Source organism: Talpa europaea (assembly GCF_964194135.1).
Source record: "Talpa europaea genome assembly, chromosome: 4".
NCBI lineage: Eukaryota > Metazoa > Chordata > Mammalia > Eulipotyphla > Talpidae > Talpa > Talpa europaea.
The window spans coordinates 140,646,376-140,663,351 of NC_140070.1; the positions used below are offsets into that span (position 1 = coordinate 140,646,376).

At 48.3% G+C, this 16,976-nt stretch overlaps 1 protein-coding gene across 2 annotated transcripts in view; it reads left to right on the plus strand.

Annotated features, from left to right (window-relative positions):
• ITSN1 (intersectin 1) overlaps positions 1-16,976 on the plus strand; it is a gene marked incomplete at both ends in the record, with an annotated part of 113,379 nt that overhangs the window by 60,817 nt on the left and 35,586 nt on the right. For both annotated transcript variants that reach the window (XM_084232293.1, XM_084232294.1), the window contains 7 exons: positions 212-371; positions 4,189-4,394; positions 5,157-5,239; positions 8,875-9,041; positions 12,042-12,087; positions 14,319-14,440; positions 16,202-16,319. In XM_084232293.1, coding sequence (XP_084088419.1) covers positions 212-371; positions 4,189-4,394; positions 5,157-5,239; positions 8,875-9,041; positions 12,042-12,087; positions 14,319-14,440; positions 16,202-16,319 — 902 coding nt within the window. The remainder of the gene's footprint in view (positions 1-211; positions 372-4,188; positions 4,395-5,156; positions 5,240-8,874; positions 9,042-12,041; positions 12,088-14,318; positions 14,441-16,201; positions 16,320-16,976) is intronic.

Sequence of the window (16,976 nt, forward strand, 5' to 3'; positions counted from 1 at the left end):
TGGTCAATGTGGAAATCCAAGTTCAGAGCGACTCTGCTCACTTGCCTGAGGGCGGGCACAGACGCCCATGCCCGTCCAGTGCTCTCGCCGCTCCCCCTTGTTCTTGCTCTTCTGAAAGCCCCCACGTGCTCTGGGTTTGCATTTACTGTGAGTGTAAAGCTGGCGTGTCAGCCGGTCCCTGCTACTAATGGTGGCCTGCTTTTCCTTCCAGGTGGCCCACGAGCACCAACGAGAAAGCAGAGAGTGATAACTGGGACGCGTGGGCAGCCCAGCCCTCTCTCACTGTGCCAAGTGCTGGCCAGTTACGGCAGAGATCGGCCTTTACCCCAGCCACGGCCACTGGCTCCTCGCCGTCGCCTGTCTTAGGCCAGGTAAAAACAGCGGGGGGCGTGTTAAGGCCTGGCGTGCTCTGGTGTCTCAAGAAACACAGCAGATGCTTGTTGACGTGTCGCTTGGACATAAGTCTCAGTGTCTGTGTCTGAGGCAGAGCGGGATCCAATTCACATTTCCTGGTGACCTTTAAGGAGCCTGGAGTAGGTGGTGCAAGTGAAAGCTCCAAGGAGGCTCTGCTCCCACTGGGGGAAGGGGTGGGTCAGGGCAGCTTGGCTGAAGAAGTGGCATTTGAACTGCACCTCCAGCAGTGGGGAAGGTGGCACTTAGGAAGTGGAGAGGACTGGCATGTCAGGCCGAGTGCTATAGGGAGAGGCAGGAAATTGGAGTGTGTTTAGAGAGCATCGGGGGTCGGTCCACTTGGCTAGCCCGCTGAGTATGCGTGGGCAGAGACAGGCTCACTGCAGGTGAACGGGAAGCTTTCCACGCCCTTCTCAGAGGGAGTGATTTCTGGAAGGACAGAGGTGATTATTCTGAATGTTTCCACTTTTATTTACTACAGTAAAGATAAGGGGATGAAATTTCTATCATCAGTCAAACCAAGGGCAGATGCCCACCTGGCAGCCCTGGGGCCAGCACCATTTCCAACCCGAGGACAGCTGGGTTGCGCTTGTGCGCTGGCAGGTTCCGGGGGCACACGAGGGCCGCGATGCCAGTTAGAGGACAGGGTCGTGAAAGGGCCTGTGGGAGCAGAAAGAGAGGCGAGAGGTCTGGGACTGAGAAGAGCCGACCTGAAGAAGAAACTGTTTCCTCGTGGGAGCGGAGCCTTGGTTTTAGGTGGGCTATGTTTCAAGTGGAAGGGACACATCCACAGAGGTGAGGAAGAGCCAGGCCATGGGGACGAGCTCCTAAGGAAACATGCTCCTCAGGAGCTCTCTGAGGGAGAAAGAATGTGGGGAGAAAGTGGGAACGCACAGGGCATGTGCATCCTGTGACCTGGAAGCAAAGGAGCAGCCCTCGCCTGGCTGGAGGAGCTGCTCCCCTCGGTCCATCCTGGCTCAGCAGCTAGTGCTCGTCTCAGCCTCTGCAGCAAGGAGAGCCGGGGAGGAGGGGCTGGGCCCAGAGAGGCGTGGCGGTGCTCCCGGTGTTGGAGGTGGTGGTCTGTGGAGGCGGTGGCCGGGGGCACAGGAGAGACCATTTGGCAGGGGAAGGCAGATGGCACGGGGTGGGGGGAGAGGAAGGGATTAGTGAGAAAGTGGAAAGATGCCTGAGAGAAAAGAAGGAGCGGAGTGGAGGGAGGGCTCCGAGGAAGGCAGGAGCCAAGCAAGTTGCCAGGGGAGAGAGGAAGTGAGAAGTCAAATGTCAGAGAACAGCCTCAGTGTCGGGGAAGCAACATGCACAGCTCAGAGGAGAAGAGGATTTTCTTCTGGAAGAGGCGGTGAAGAGAGTTCGGAGAAGGGTAAAGGAGGGCAGTTGAGGCTGAGCTCTGTCCTCAAGACCTGCACCGTGCAGCATGCAAGTCGCAGTCCTTCAAAGAAGAGCGCAGAATTGCTTGACTGAGTTTAACCTGAATCTCTAGCTGGTCCTTGCACGCCATCTTAGCTTTTCCCAGTGACACTTCACAGCTGGGCAATGGGCACAGCCGGGCACGGGGCACAGCCAGGCATGGGGCAATAAGCTACCCTACGTTCTGTCTGTCACTCAGAGCAACACCAGGGATAGATCGGATGACATTTCAAAGCAGCTCTCTGAGGAAAGTCTACTTTACAGATGTGGAAACCAAGGCCTAGAGAAATTCAACAATTGCCCAAGGTCACAAAATTATCAAGGGACACATTTGAGATTCAGACTTGGAGCCCATGTTCTGACTGACCCAGGTTGGGTTATTCAGGCACATCCGTGTGGGAAGATGGTTGAGGCGGGCAGGATTTCTCAGGGCGAGAGACTCTGAAATACCAGTGGGGGCCCAGTGGAAGTGTCTCACCCTCGCGTCCATTCTTGGTAGAAAAATAAATGGAATGGCCAAGAGGTCGGAAGCACAGAAGACCAGAAGACCTGTGAGCACCAGGTGTGGGTGCCCCGCTAGTGGGCGGGGGGATGGAAGGCCAAGACCATCTGCGCTGGCAGCCTCCTGAGTCCCAGGACTTGAGGGGGTGTAGAGTCCAAATGAAAGGCACCAGGGATGCTGTAGGCTCAAGAAGGTGAGAACCGCAGAGGCCAGAATTCAGAAATGATCACCATGGATGCTGAAGCTATTTGACCCACCTTAAGTTCTTTTGTCAGGCGTCACCATAATTCAATGTCAATATGCAAATGCCTCCTACAGGCAAGTACAAGTGGTTCCTGAACTGTGTTGGGGCATTAGTCTCGCCTCCTGTTCACGTACCAACAGGATTGAACGTTGACATTGTTGTACTTTTTAGCAATGTTTTAAGATATAGGAATGGTTTTATGTTACAGCTTTTGGAAAAATAATAAATGCTTCCTCCTGCCTTTCCAGCCTCTGTTCCTCCTTCATCCCTCCGTGAGCCTAGGCTACACCCACCCCTGGATTGCGCTCCTCCTCCTGGATCCTTGGCCTGTGCTGTGCCCTCGGCCTGGCGTGCCCTTCCTCCGAAGCCTTAGCTACCAAAACCTCCCTCGTCCTTCAAGGCCCAACCCATATGCTGCCTCCACTGTGCAGTTGTCCCCATCGCCCTTGGGCAGAGCTAACCCCTCTTTTCTCTCTGTCCCCAGAGTGCCTGGGGGGGACCTCTTCTTGGTGTATTTCATTCTGCTGGGTGGTAGACATGGCTGTCTGGATCTCTTTCCCCATGAATTGTGATCTTTGCTACTAATAGCAGACAGTTGCATTTTCTAATCCTTTATGTTTAATAATAAAGTGTCTTATCCAAGTGATTTTGGGGAGATAGAGATGGTGTTTTCTTCATCTCTCGTGACCCCCCAGTGCCTTGCACGTAGATGTACCGTCAGTGTTGCCAAGTAAACCCCTGTCTTTCTGAAAAGGAACTGGACACAGTCCAATCCGGGCATAGTTCCTTTTCCTTTGAGGTGTCTTAAGATTTCTGCTCCAGTATTAATCTTCCACTGAGCTTCCAGATCAGATTGGAAACAGGCAGTGTGGGTGGGGTAGGGGGGCCCTGGTAACTTGGGCATTAAAGGAACCGGGTGCTGGAGTCAGTGTGACCTCCTGGCTGGTTTCTATGGGGAGTTCTGGGCGGCCCTGTGCTCAGACTGGCAGGCTTTCACCTCTGCCTGCGGAAATACACCTGACCCTTCAGCAGCTGGGCTTGGAGGGCACAGGTCTTCTTCCATGCAGGTTTTTGTCAGTTAATATATTGGAAATTTTTTTTTTTTTTTGAGATTGGCAACAATTTGAAAAAACTTGCAAACTGCATGACCTAGAAATACCCTCCAAATTAAAAGCTACCTTTATCCTGAATGCATAAAATACATGCAGCTAAATCTGTTTTATCATTTCCTACCTTAAAAAACACACCTCTATTATAAAAAGTTCAAATCTATCAAAACGCACCCTGCTACTGTGAGGTTGTACGCACTGGCATCTGCCGTGGACAGAAGTGTAAACAGCCCAGCAGCCAGGCTTCCGGTCACCCGCAGCCTGTCAGCAGTTAAGTTCTTGCAGAAGCAAAGGTTGTACGTGGGTTTTCCACGGCTTGGGACTGGGGCCCTTCACTTCCCTGTGGGTCAAGGGTCAATTGTCAACAGTTGTGGAGCACATTGGCCCCTGCTGTCACAGGCCCCGCTGAGGTGTGCATGCGCGTGCGTGTTAGAGAGGACGTGCCCCCTTTTGTGCCCCTCGAAGTAACGCAAGGTCGTTTGTGTTATTCCCACAAGGGTGAGAAGGTGGAGGGGCTACAAGCACAAGCGCTGTATCCCTGGAGAGCCAAAAAAGACAACCATTTAAATTTTAACAAAAACGATGTCATCACCGTGCTGGAACAGCAAGACATGTGGTGGTTTGGAGAAGTTCAAGGTCAGAAGGGTTGGTTCCCCAAGTCTTACGTGAAACTCATATCAGGGCCCATAAGGAAATCAACCAGGTATTTTTGCATTTATCTGCTTCTATGAGATGAGAATGCTGTTACGCATTAGATGATTGTTTGCTCTAGTTAAGATTTGCAGACAGGAGCTACAGATTATTCTGTTGTCTGCAAAATTTAGTGTAGCAGGTCAGCAAGAAGGGAGCCGCTTACAGACCCAAATGATCATTTTTTCTTCCCTGGGGGAAGTCTCTCGGTGTGGGGTTTTTTTTTTTTTTTTTTTTTTTTTTTTCATTGGCTTTGCAAGAGAGACTCCCACTTGAGACCTGGAACACTCTTGTGGGTTTATTGGTGATTATGCCGTTCTTCATGCTTAGCCCCCAGTACTGTGCCAGGAATTTAGAAGCCCAGAGCAACTGGGGAAACAATCAGAAGAAGGAATTATCTTTTTCATTAGGGACTGTTACACATGGCACCTTAACTAGGTGGTTGTGTAATTACCCCAACGTGTTCGAAACACATTATGAACCTTACAAAGGTACCAACGGCAGGAACACTGATGAGCATCCATCAGTCATGCTTTGAAACAGATCAGCCCTTAGGCTGTGTACCCAGCATCGTGAGGTCTGAAAACAGGAATGTGAGCTTAGAATCACCCTTCTTGCACCTCATTGTCCATTTCAGCTTAGCCAAGGGCAGCTATTTCAGCTGTAGATGGTTTAAAATTTTAAATGTTAAACCGTTTTAAAAGTGAAAAATCAATGTCGGCTGTACTATTTAAGATAAAAATTAAAATGCTTCCTCCCCTTCCCTTTCTTTCAGCATGGATTCTGGCTCCTCAGAAAGTCCTGCTAGTGTAAAGAGAGTAGCTTCCCCAGCAGCCAAGCCAGCTGTTTCCGGAGAAGGTGAGAACCTGAGTCCAACTGTGTTCTTTGCACGGGGCGAGCAGGGATGAACTAGGCAAGGTGAATGCTGGACCAAGATCAGATTTCATTTTAAAAGCGACTGCATCAATTTAGCTTCAGGATACTAAGCTGTAAGGTAAAATGAAAATTGAGCTCTTTACAAAATCAAAGTACTTTGAGGAGACTTTCAAAATACTGTCACATAGATTGATTTTAAAAACTGAATTTTCCAGTAGTTGATTATGCACCCTTTGACTTATCAAAGAGGCCCATTGACGTCACTGGGGATCCAGTTTTCTGAACCTCTTCATAGCTAATTGTGGACACTGCTTTCCCTAATATCACCTATTCTTCTCTGAGTTACAGATAAGTGCTTTGTTTCAAAACCATAACCACACAGTCTCGAAAAGCTGCCACAGCAGCCTTGGTGCCATCTGCACAGCCCAAACGAAGCAGAAGTTCAGTTCCTATGTTCCCAATAAATACCCTAAGCAGATTATTTAGGCCTGCAAATTTCGTTTTGAGTGTTTATGACACAATTAATTGCTTTATTTCCTGGACTTTACGTTGTATCATGGTCCCAAGGACTATATCCTGATACATGGCATGGATTTAAAAATGAACAAACCCACATCATTGCTGCTCTAACGGTGGGAATTTCTGTCTTTTCTCCATTCACTTGAGTCTTTATAACACTAGGAGCAGAGCGCTGCCAGGGGCAGACAGGCTTTGCTGGAGAAGTCTGAGCAGTGTTTGTAGCTAGCAGATGGCCACCCAATTATATAGTAAGTTTTCATGGGTTCCTTGAATAAACTATGTGAACAGAGAATGTTTTATTTAATTTGTGTGCCATTATGAGATGGTTGCATTCTTAAGAAACCTTGCCTCCTGAGAAAGAAAAACATTAGAACCGTTTCCCTGCATGGATACATCAAGGATTAAGATATAATGGTATTTCAGACTCGCAAAGTTACTTTTTCAAGAGGAATTTTAGAAAGTAAAAAAAAAAATTTTTAGTTTATCGGTGTATCTCTAAAACCTTGTCCTCACTAAACAGATCTAGCATTTTATTGCATGCAGAGTTTGCTCTTACGCCCCCCCCCAACCAATCTTTAGCTTAGCTATTCATGCTTTCTTATTTTAATGACTTTTGTATCCTCTGCTAGGAGAACAAGGCCAAAAGCACCTTTAAAAACAGCACCTGCATTCTGTCGCATAAGGCAAATTATGAGCTCTCCCCGCCCCAAAATTCAGTTCAGCTCATTGGAAGGGTGTGTGTGTGTGTATGTGTGTGTAAGGGGCTGTTCTTGTTTCCCTTTGGCCTCGTCTCCTGGTTATTGACGGAGGCTGAAAGCAGTGAGCAATCTCCTCTAACAGCAGGGCTGATGAGTATTGATTTGTTTTGAAATATATACAGGGGCCTCAACATTTGAGGCCCCATAAATAGATCACAGGTGACCCACACACATCCTTAAAACGGGACCACAAAAGAGAGTTAAATTCTAGTTTTAGTGGACATTTATTCCATCCATTTTGAAATGACTCAGCGTTAGAAATATTAGGAAAGATAACTGGCTTTCCCAAGCACTGTGGGGGAGGACATTGGCATTTGGAATTCTGAGAAAAGCTGTTGGCAGCTATTGAGCTGCTTATTAATACTGTGTTAGGCACAATCAAGATTAAAATTAGACCATAAATGAAATTAAAGGTTAAATAGGCAGCTCTTCAAGCCTACGCTTGGGCCCAGTCAGTGCCCTCTGTTAAATGTCCTGTGAAGGGGGTCTGAGGAGTGTGGGGGCCCCTGTATCCACCCTCCCATCTCTGGGAATCACTGGATCCCGCGCTGGCCTCACAGAGCTGTGTGCCCAGCAGGGCAAGTCCAGTTGCAGCCTTTCCAGTCCCCTGTGATCTTATTCTGCAGGCATAAGTTCAGCCAGAGTTCATGCTTCTTAAGTATTTTGAAAGTTACTTCGAACTTTGGATTCATTTTAAAGACAGTAGCTTTAAAGTGTAGGAAATCTCAGGGCAAGTTTGAATTGCCGAGGACCCTGTCTTAAATGGCCAAACATGAGCTTGGGAACCAGTGAAAAGGGAACAGTGAAAAGGGAAGGGTCGGAAGATTGAGAAATCAGGAAAAGGGATATATTCACAGGAATGTCCTTGTGAAAGTGCCCGACTCTGTTTTCCTTGTGTGGGAACTCAGTTTCCAGTTTTAACTGTGAAGGTGTGTGTTACTAGCGGCACAGGGCAAAGACAGAGAGGCTTCTGTCCTCCCTGGCCCACTGGATCACGCTGTGTTTGGTGTGGGTTCCAGCACTGTCCCTGTGGTTAGTCACAGTGGCCTCAGCCTGGGGGTCAGCACCCCCAGAGGTGACACAGCCCCACAGGGAGTCCCTCACATTATCGTGTTGCCCACTAGCGTGAGTGTTGGTGGGTGGTGTGTGTGTGTGCGTGTGCGCGCGTGTGTGTGTGTGTTTGTATGTATGTTTATTTTAGCTTTTGTTAGGCCTCCTGCAGAGGCTCCTGTAATTAACCAAAGGATCTCTTCCTTCTACATTTCAGCCCTAACTAACATTAGACTCTGCATGGAAGGACTATTCTCTGAAGTTTTAATGAAAAACACACATAAAAATGAACTTTTTGGGTCAATGGAGATTTATTTAAAATTTCTTTAAAAAAAAAAACATATAAAAGGCTTAAGATAAAAATGGAGGGAAATCTTTTATCCCAGTGTCTAGTGATCTTGCCGGAAGTATGGTATGGTTCTAAGCCTTAGTAAAAACAGCTGTTTATAATGAGAAAGAAAGATTTCCTCTGGAATGTACACCCTCCACATGCAAGACAGCAAAGAACATCAGTTCTTATCCTTTGAGATCAAATTGCATGAAAAATATGAGAGACTGATTTGTCATCTCAACTTGTTCAGAAAGACTTGGTCATTTTCTGGGATGGGGTGAACTCTGCCTTCCTCCTCAGTCCACTCTACCTGTTCATGCCCTTGAATGACAAGGAGATACCTGTTTTTAACTAAAGAATGTATATTTTATTTTGTGTTCTAGTAACTTCCTGCCATCTGTGCATGTGGCGCAATAGGACATGAGTTTGCACTCAGGCACTTGAGTCGTGTGGAATATGGCTGCTTTAATGTGCAGAAGGATTTACTAGAGCTTAAAGTTTCCTAAAACTGTGAGTTGGTGCTCTCAAAACTGACACACAGGTATTTGATCTGCACCAAAAGCCTGCCTGTAAGTGCATCTGCATCTAGCCCAGAGCTCAACCTGCCATCGCTACTCAGTAACTGGGAGTTAAAAGTAAACATAAACAGCATTTTTATTTAAAAAGGAAGCCCTGATGGGAAGCACAGATGTCTGTCGGTGCTCAGTGTTGGGGTTCTGTTCTGATGCCTGGTCTTCCCAAGAATGGTGTCCCTGCCTGCAGTGACTGAATTTTTATGTGCAGTTGGGGAATTTGGAGCCCAGCTGTTCCCCAACCCTGTATTTTATCCACGACTAGCCTTTCTCTTGAATAGATCTGATCCTAACTTCCTTATTCATAAATTTGCTTTTGCAAAAAGCTGTCTGGGAATTCTGTAAACAATCAAGCTCTCTCCATATCTCAATATTTCTCCCCACCAGAGTTTATTGCCATGTACACTTACGAGAGTTCTGAGCAAGGCGATTTAACCTTTCAGCAAGGGGATGTGATTTTGGTTACCAAGAAAGATGGTGACTGGTGGACAGGAACGGTGGGCGACAAGTCCGGAGTCTTCCCTTCTAACTATGTGAGGCTTAAAGATTCAGAGGTAAACCCACATTAACTGTCTCCTTTCCCTCTTTGTCCAGTGATTCCCTTTGTGGGGAGTCACAGTGTCTGAAGGTGGAACACTTCGTTGGGTTTTGCTAAGTTCTGGAACGTGACAGCAAATATAGTATGACCTGTAATTGTTTGCACTTGTCATTCGGTGCTACAGGGTGAGCCTGGACGTCCACCCCGTCCAGCCCCCCCGCCCACCACCACCAGGAGACCTCCCTGGGGCCACGTGGAGGCTCCTGCATGTAACTGCCTTACGATTTGGGACAAACTTCCTTGATTCAGTCCTCCTGGTCGCTGATTTGAGATACCCCATGATAGGACCAGTGTGAGATTGTGCCCATGTTAACAAAAGTGTTTTGATAATACTGGCTTCTGCATATCGGGTAGTAGAGTGTTTTGGAAATTTATACTTTTGCCAACATCATAGGAAGACTCAAAGAGATAAGGCACATTTGACCAGGCCTTAGGAGCTCTGTTACTAGGGACTAAATTTGCCCTAAATGCTATTATCTGTATAAACTGGAAACAACCCCCATTGTAATAAATGGGGGGCTAAAATATCATTTGCAAGGTTAATGAAAGGGGATAGTTGGGCCTGCCCAAGTATGGTCTGCCCTGGCCAATTTCAAGGTAGTGGGGAAGTTCAGGGTGTCAATGTAATCATTTAACAGAGCCATTGCCCGTATATAAACCTGCAATAGGAACTGGCTTTTTTTTTTTTTTTTTTTTTTTGGTAAAGCGTAGGTAATCAACTCTAGTTACTGTCTTTATTCTCATACCTCCTGGCAGAGAGGAGAGGCAGGTAACAAGCACCCAAGGAGGTGTAGTCTTCCTGTGTAGTCAGGTGGATAAGCTCTCATGCACACTCTTTTAAATGCCAGGCAGAGGGTGTTGGGCCCATCTGCAAAGCCGAGGCCTGCAGACTTGTTGTTGGTGCCACTGGCTGGTGCTGCTGGTGTTCCCCGTTCTACCCTGGCTTCTCCCCTGTCCTGCCTAGGGACTGTTGTATTTGCTGGGTTTGTTTTTCTAGGGAGTGTCATTTTGGGTGGTGGCTTTTCTTTTTGCTTGCTGTGTTCTGGGGAGCAGCTCTCCGAGATCCCCTGGAGGGATTTGCTGTAAGTCTGCCTGCCTTGGGAATGTAGCCGGAAGAAAGTCCTTTTTCCTAGGGAGATCTCTGCAGACCTGGGGAGGGAAAAATGAAGCTCCTGTCCTGCCAGTCAGTCGGAGCCTGATGGGGGTGAGGGAAAATTACACTCGATGTTTACTGCTGTGCACAAGCCATGCTTAAAGTGACTTTTACCTTTTGGATCAGTTAAAACCCCAAAATTATTGCTTACAGTATATTTTAATAATTTATAGCTCCCTACTAGAACATCCCAAGTCTTTAAGTTAAAAAAAAAAAAAAATACACTGACTTTTTTGTGAACTTAAACTGTGTTGTAAGGTGATTTCTTAACCACAGTCTTAAATTATTAGCCACAGAGCTAGCAGTGCTAAAGGTTTTGGACAAACATTCAGCTACATTATTTCATAATAATGAAGAAAAAGAAGTCTCCTCTTTCCTCCTACTTGGACATAGAAATCAAGGAAAATATCCTGTGAAATTTATAAACCTAACCCAGCCTCAGATACAGGATTGCCCTGCGGGCTTGGGAGAGGTTGTCCAGTCCTCAATACTTCTATGAGAAGGGCTGGCTCTTAGCCTGGGGCAGCTTTTCTACTATATTTCTGAGGGGTGCTGGGCCAGATCTGGTCTTCCCAGGAGGTCTTAGCTTGTAGTGCTGGCTGTGGCATTTAAAAGGGAGCATACTGAAGCTTCTCGATTGCCAGTTGCTTTGTTCTTTTCATGGAATACAGGGAGTGTATTGCTAGCTTGCACTGGGAAAGTCACAGATCAGCTGGAATCTTCTTTCATTGGTATTCCTTTATTTTGATACACAGCCTATAAAAATAACAAGGAGATTTGTATTGTGCAGCTCTGTTTGTATAATACAGAAATCATGCTCCGAGTCAAAATTTTAACTCAGACTTTCCCTGATAAATGGTTATTAAATTTCAATAACCAAAACAAAAGAACTCTGATAAGTTGTGTTCCTGGTAGATAAATTACATGCTTTTATTCTTACAGCACTCTCATTTAGTTTATTAAGCTTTTGGCTTTGTTTTCATTGGAATGCTTCATTTACTGCAAGATGGGGACTCATGGGTGAAAATTAATTTAGAAGAAAGCACTTTGTAACGACAGACGAGTCTGGCCCCTGTCCTGACTCTCAAGGTCTCTGTTGATTTACCAGCTGGTTTAAAATTTCACGTGTGTCCATGAGAAGAATTCAGGCCCAGGGGTTCTGGGAGCTCTTCATAGTTGGGGGAAAATATGGTTTGCTCTTGTGTGATGCTCCCAGCCTGGGTGGAAGTCAAGCCATTTCAGTGTCTCAACACTGTAGACTTGGGTGAAGCAGACTCTTCAGGCAGAGGGTGAGTGAGGGGGAAGGGTGCTGGAATCGTCACTGTCCTATTGCAGTCTCTGGAAAGAAAAAAGTGCTAAAGCCAGTGTAGAAAAACACTACTATTTTAATGTATCAAAAACTCTGGGTATTGCAGTCTGCACTTTCTGTGTGTGTGAACCAGTCCCTGATGAACCATTTGGACATAAGGCATCAGCTTAGCGTTTAGGACGGAGACTCACTTGTCCCAGGGTGCACCCAGCTGGATCTGACCGGGGCAGAGTCTGCCTGGGTCCTGCAGTGCCATGTACTTGGCTACTTTGCCTCCACGGAAGAGAGTCCAAGCAATGTGTGTTCAGTACTTATTTGTCCCTTGTTTTCCTGCTCGACACCCTCATGCCGGGAGATACGATGTGACTGTGTTTGCCCAGAACGAGAAGGGGGATGTAGGGGCTCCAGCGGGTTTGTGTCATCGTTGATCGTTTTTTAAGTTGCATGACCAAAACTCTGCAGTATGCAAATGAGACCTTTTGCTCTGTTTTAAGGGCTCTGGAACTGCTGGGAAAACAGGGAGTTTAGGAAAAAAACCTGGTAAGTTACAAACCCTGATGCTTATTTTTCTCAATGTTTTGAATGTAATTGCTAGCTGCTCCCAATCTTTGTTTATCAAGACCTGAAGCCTAAGAAAAGAAAAACAGCATATGAGTCTTTGCTAAGAGCAGTTGGAGGAGAGCCTTTCCTTGGGTCCGCTCTGATGTGTACACGGCGATGAAACCTGGCTGTCACTTCACCACAGGGAGCAGGGACACCACCAGACAGAGCTCTCTTGGTTGTGAGGAGGTGGTTCAGATGGTGGGGCACTGTAATGCCTGGAGCTGTCAGCTTTGGGTTCGGCGGCTATGTTACGTTCAGGAAGCTCTGACAGCACATTCCATTTGGGACAGAAATAATGGAGGTGACTCAGGAGCAACAGCTCTAACCAGCGTGTGGGCCCCGGAAATATAGACGCCTTTGGGTGGTTTTCCTCAGGTGCACATTGACGGGATAAAATTATAGTCATCCCTCTGAATTCAGAGTGCCTTAGTTTATTTAAACAAAACCACATTTTCTCTAAGTAGCAGCCTGGAAGGAGCAAGCAGATGTGGAAGGGTAGGGTCGCGGTGGGCTGTTGTCTACTCGGTGGTGGCAGCTCTGTTCCTCTTACAGCCTTAGGAGACTGCATCTTGGAAGAGGACTCGCCACCACCTGAGGGGTTTGTGTCTCTGTGGTGCTGAAATAGGTTTCCAGGTTGATGTGGGATTTTAGTCAGACTCAAGGCTGGATGGCCTGGGTCAGATCTCTGCTTTAACTGGGAGCAGTCAACGTTTTGAATTGTCATTCAGAAGGGCCCAGGTGGACTTGAGTGAAAAACCAGCAAGCAGCTCAGAAACACAAAAGGCAGAGAAGAAGCCCCGGGCAGATCACCGGCCAGGGGTGCTGGTCTAGAGGAGCAGGAACGTCGGAGGCCTAATAAGACACTAATTTGGACTTTGTTTCTCCACACGGAAATGCTTGGGATCTAGAACTAGTCCTCGGTGTGCAGGGAGGACTCTTCTTCCTAGCTGGGCAGGGCCGGGGTGTATGTGAACTGGATCTTTCTTGCTTCCCTCAGCTTGTGGAACACATGGCGCTCCTAGCTGGGCAGCCACTGCTCACAGAGCAGGGTGATGGGGCTTGCTGATGGGCCTCTTAGAGAATTAGGAAATACTGTCAGAAGATGAAGCTTATACCTTTCCTTCCTGCCTTCCGTCTTCCTTCCCTTCTCCCTCTTTCCCTCCCTCCCTGCAGTCCTAATTTTGTCCTCTCTCAAGAACCACTGATGGGGAGACAGTGTAGAACAGAACAGTTTGCTCTGTGTTGCTCCTGGAAGTGCAGGAGCGGCCACCCCAGATATGTCAGGGTCAGTCAGAGAAGGATTTTGTCTTTTCATACTCGACCTCCGGTGCCAGTAGAAATGCCCTTTTCAGAGCCTGGTCTGTGGTGCTGCTGGTATTTTCCCGTGAGATTTTTAACATTCAAGAAAAGTGCAGAACTGTTTATATCTTTTCCTGTGCTGAATGGTAGTTTTTGTTGTTGGGTTGTGGGGTTTTTGATTTTTTTTTTTTTTTTTTTGGTATAAAATTCCCTGCTTAACCCCAGGTTCCTCCTCTAACTTGAAATAAAAAGACGCAAACGTGCACCGGTCTGATTTCTACCCAATATTCAGGCATCAGCCTCCAATTGTGAGCCGCCCAGAAAATGGCCTAGGGCAGCGGGGCTGTGGGAAGCGAGATACAAAAGTCAGGTGGTGCCTTCTCCGGCTGCTTCTGGAGCAGAATTTCTCTTTACTGTACTTGCGGGTGGGAAGCTTCACGTTACTCCATTACTCATGTAACCGACACCGAGTGTTACTGTGTGGCCAGCACCGTGCTGGGGGCGGAGGGAAAGCAGGGGGCCCGGGTCTTGGCATCAGGGTGTTCACGGTATTTGTAGCAGGGGCTGTGACCAGGGTGGGGAGCACACTGGGGGGAAGGAGGAGCACTTCATGGAGGGAAGCTGGTAAGTAAATCGGTTCTGAGAGATGAGGGAGTCCTTAAGCAGACTGGGTGGCCCCCTGAGATCGGCCACATCCTGGAAGCCGGGTGGGGGTGGGGGCAGCCATGAGCCTTACTCAATTAGCAGAAAACCAGCCCAGGCCAGCCACTCTGAGGATGTTCATCTGTGAGCCAGGGAGTAGCTGAGTCTCCTTGGGGCCACCTCCTCCCGACGTGACCACGCCCGTGATGTTTGCTCTTGTTTTTCAGAAATCGCGCAGGTCATTGCCTCCTATACCGCCACCGGCCCCGAGCAGCTGACCCTGGCCCCTGGTCAGCTGATTTTGATCCGAAAAAAGAACCCAGGTGGATGGTGGGAAGGAGAGCTGCAAGTTAGTGTCTTTTTCATTTGTTGAGTAGTCTGTGTCCTGATTTGAATCTGCAAAACCTCAGAGGGACAGTGTTTGCAAAGTCAAGGAACTGCACGTGGCCTGAGTCTGGTGTTTGGATGGCATGAGATTCTGCGTGATCTGACCCTGTATGATTCCTAAGCTGCAGACAGCAGGTCGCAGGCCTTTGGGAGCTACAGATTCTTCTGAAGGTTGATCTGAATCTGTTCCTAAGTCAGAAATGCATGTCGGGACAGTGCTGCCCGCCCGAGTCTCCCATACATGTCATGGACCCCGCGCTGTCAGTCAATGGCTTTGTGAGACGTGGTGCAAGAGCAGATGGTTGTTTCCAAAGCCACATCTGTACATCCAGTGTTTTTCCTCCCTGTGTGTGCGCACTTGTATATGCTTAGTTTACCCTTTGTGGAGGCCAGCCTTGGACAAAGAGGGGCAGGCCTATATGGTGGTGAGTGGGAGCAGCACAGCCCCTTGCTACGCACACAGGGCAGCCAGCTCAGAAGGATGGTGCCAGCCGTGTGGGTGCGAGCCGTGCGGGTGTTGAGTTGCTGTGCGTGTGAGAGCTTCTGATGCTTTGCACAGTTTCTCTCATTGTAGGTAAGATTGCCATGAGCTCTGTGTGCTGGCCTGCAGAGAGTGCAGGGGTGGCGAATAGTCTCAATGAACATGGGGGATCTTGTGAATGGGTGGCTGCAATCATTGGCAAATTCACTGTGAAAATAAAAGCTTCACACTTTGAGCCCAGCGTGTGAAGTCTGTGAGCCCACAAGGAGAGTGACAGTGGATCTGTAGTCTCCGGGTCACCTGGGGTGGCTACTGGGCAGACTGGCAGGGGAGAGGCCAGAGGCAGGTGGCACAAGTTTCCTTTGTTTTATTCCTTTTAGGGTAGGTGATGATGCTCCTGGCTTAACATTCAAGTTACAAAAGGGGATACAGATGCTTCTTCCCACCCTGTCACCAATAGCAACTGTTTTTGTGAGGGCCTTGTTTCTAGAGGTTGTGCAGGCATGTGTGTGCCGGCACACGTGTGAGCTACTCCAAGTTCTCTGTTGCTGTGCCATGCAGGTCAGTCATGGCCTTCTCTCGATCCCCACAAAGCCTCCCCGGTCCTGGGAATTGTCCCATAGTCGTCAGTCTTGACTCTGCAGTTTCAAGTTCCTCCGTGCCATGTACAGTTGATTGCCAACACCTGGCCTGTAGTCACTCAGTAAATGAGTCTTGTTTCAAATTAGGTGGCAGTGAAGGAGAAGGGAATGAATGAAAAATGTGGTGGTAGCCACCCCACAGGCCCTCTGGTTTGGGGGAACACTGTGAAGTTGAGACTCCTGTTCTCAGTACACTTGCATGCTTGTTGTTGTGTTTTTCTGATTGTTATAAGAATAATGGAGACGAGTGTGAATCTCGATGGCCACTAACTGGCCTGTAACCTTGGGACTGGCTGTTGACTCTTTAGCCTCACTTTCTGCATCTGGGAAGTGGGAGCCATGAGAGTATTATCTTTCTGGAATTGTGGTGAAAAATACACAGATGTGCTTAGCACAGGGCCTGGCTCATAGAGCGCTCGGTAAATGTTGATTATCATGTTAACCGCTGTTGTTATTGTTACGTTATTAGTCCAGAGCCTGCTGCGGAGGCCTTCTGCTTTGCAGTTGTACATAAGCTCCATGAAGTGCTCTGTGACAATGCAAGCTGTCCTGTGAGAACATGGATGCTGTAAACATTTTGATGTGATTATTTTCTTACTAGGCACGTGGAAAAAAGCGCCAGATAGGCTGGTTCCCGGCTAATTACGTAAAACTTCTAAGCCCTGGGACGAGCAAAATTACTCCAACGGAGCCAGCCAAGCCCACGGCGTTCCCAGCAGGTAGGCAGCCCGCAGTCTGCATTCGGGAAGGGGCCGGCAGGGCACCTGGGTCTTCCCACTAGTCCCCTCTCGAAGAATCTTAGGTAGTCTTTTGCACTTGCTGTCAGGGGCTTTCACACTTGTCAGGATGGACACCCCGCTCCTGGGGGGTGGAACATGGTTTTCAGAGGGCCCCGTAGCTACGCCGCCTCGCCTGGCCGGGCACAACAGGGCCCTTGTTGGACCGCTCCTCATAAAGGACTCAAGAATGCCGCAGCATTAAAGCCGGAGTTTTCTCTTGATTTCCTTCCAGCTATTTAAATTGGGGCTTGGGCTAGGGGGCAAAGGGACAAAAAGGGATCCCTAAAAATAAATGGCTGGGGTTTCACTAGGTCAGGAGCTGGCGGCCAGGGCGGGGGAGTGGGGGGTGCCGTTGGTTGTCATGTGTGTCCCCCTGAAGCCTGAAATACTCCCCTGACCTTCCCTGAGGACAGAGGGGCTTTGCGCAGGATGCTGCCCACCCTCCTAGAGATGCGGCGGGACCAGGCCCTGCAGCTGGGCCTGTGGGCCTGTTCTGACTGGACAGACCAAATTAGACACTTCAGTGGCATCTGAGCTGGGGGAAGGGAGGGGAGCAGAGTTCTGTTTTCAGTCTTCAGGCCCTCCATTCTTGGGTGG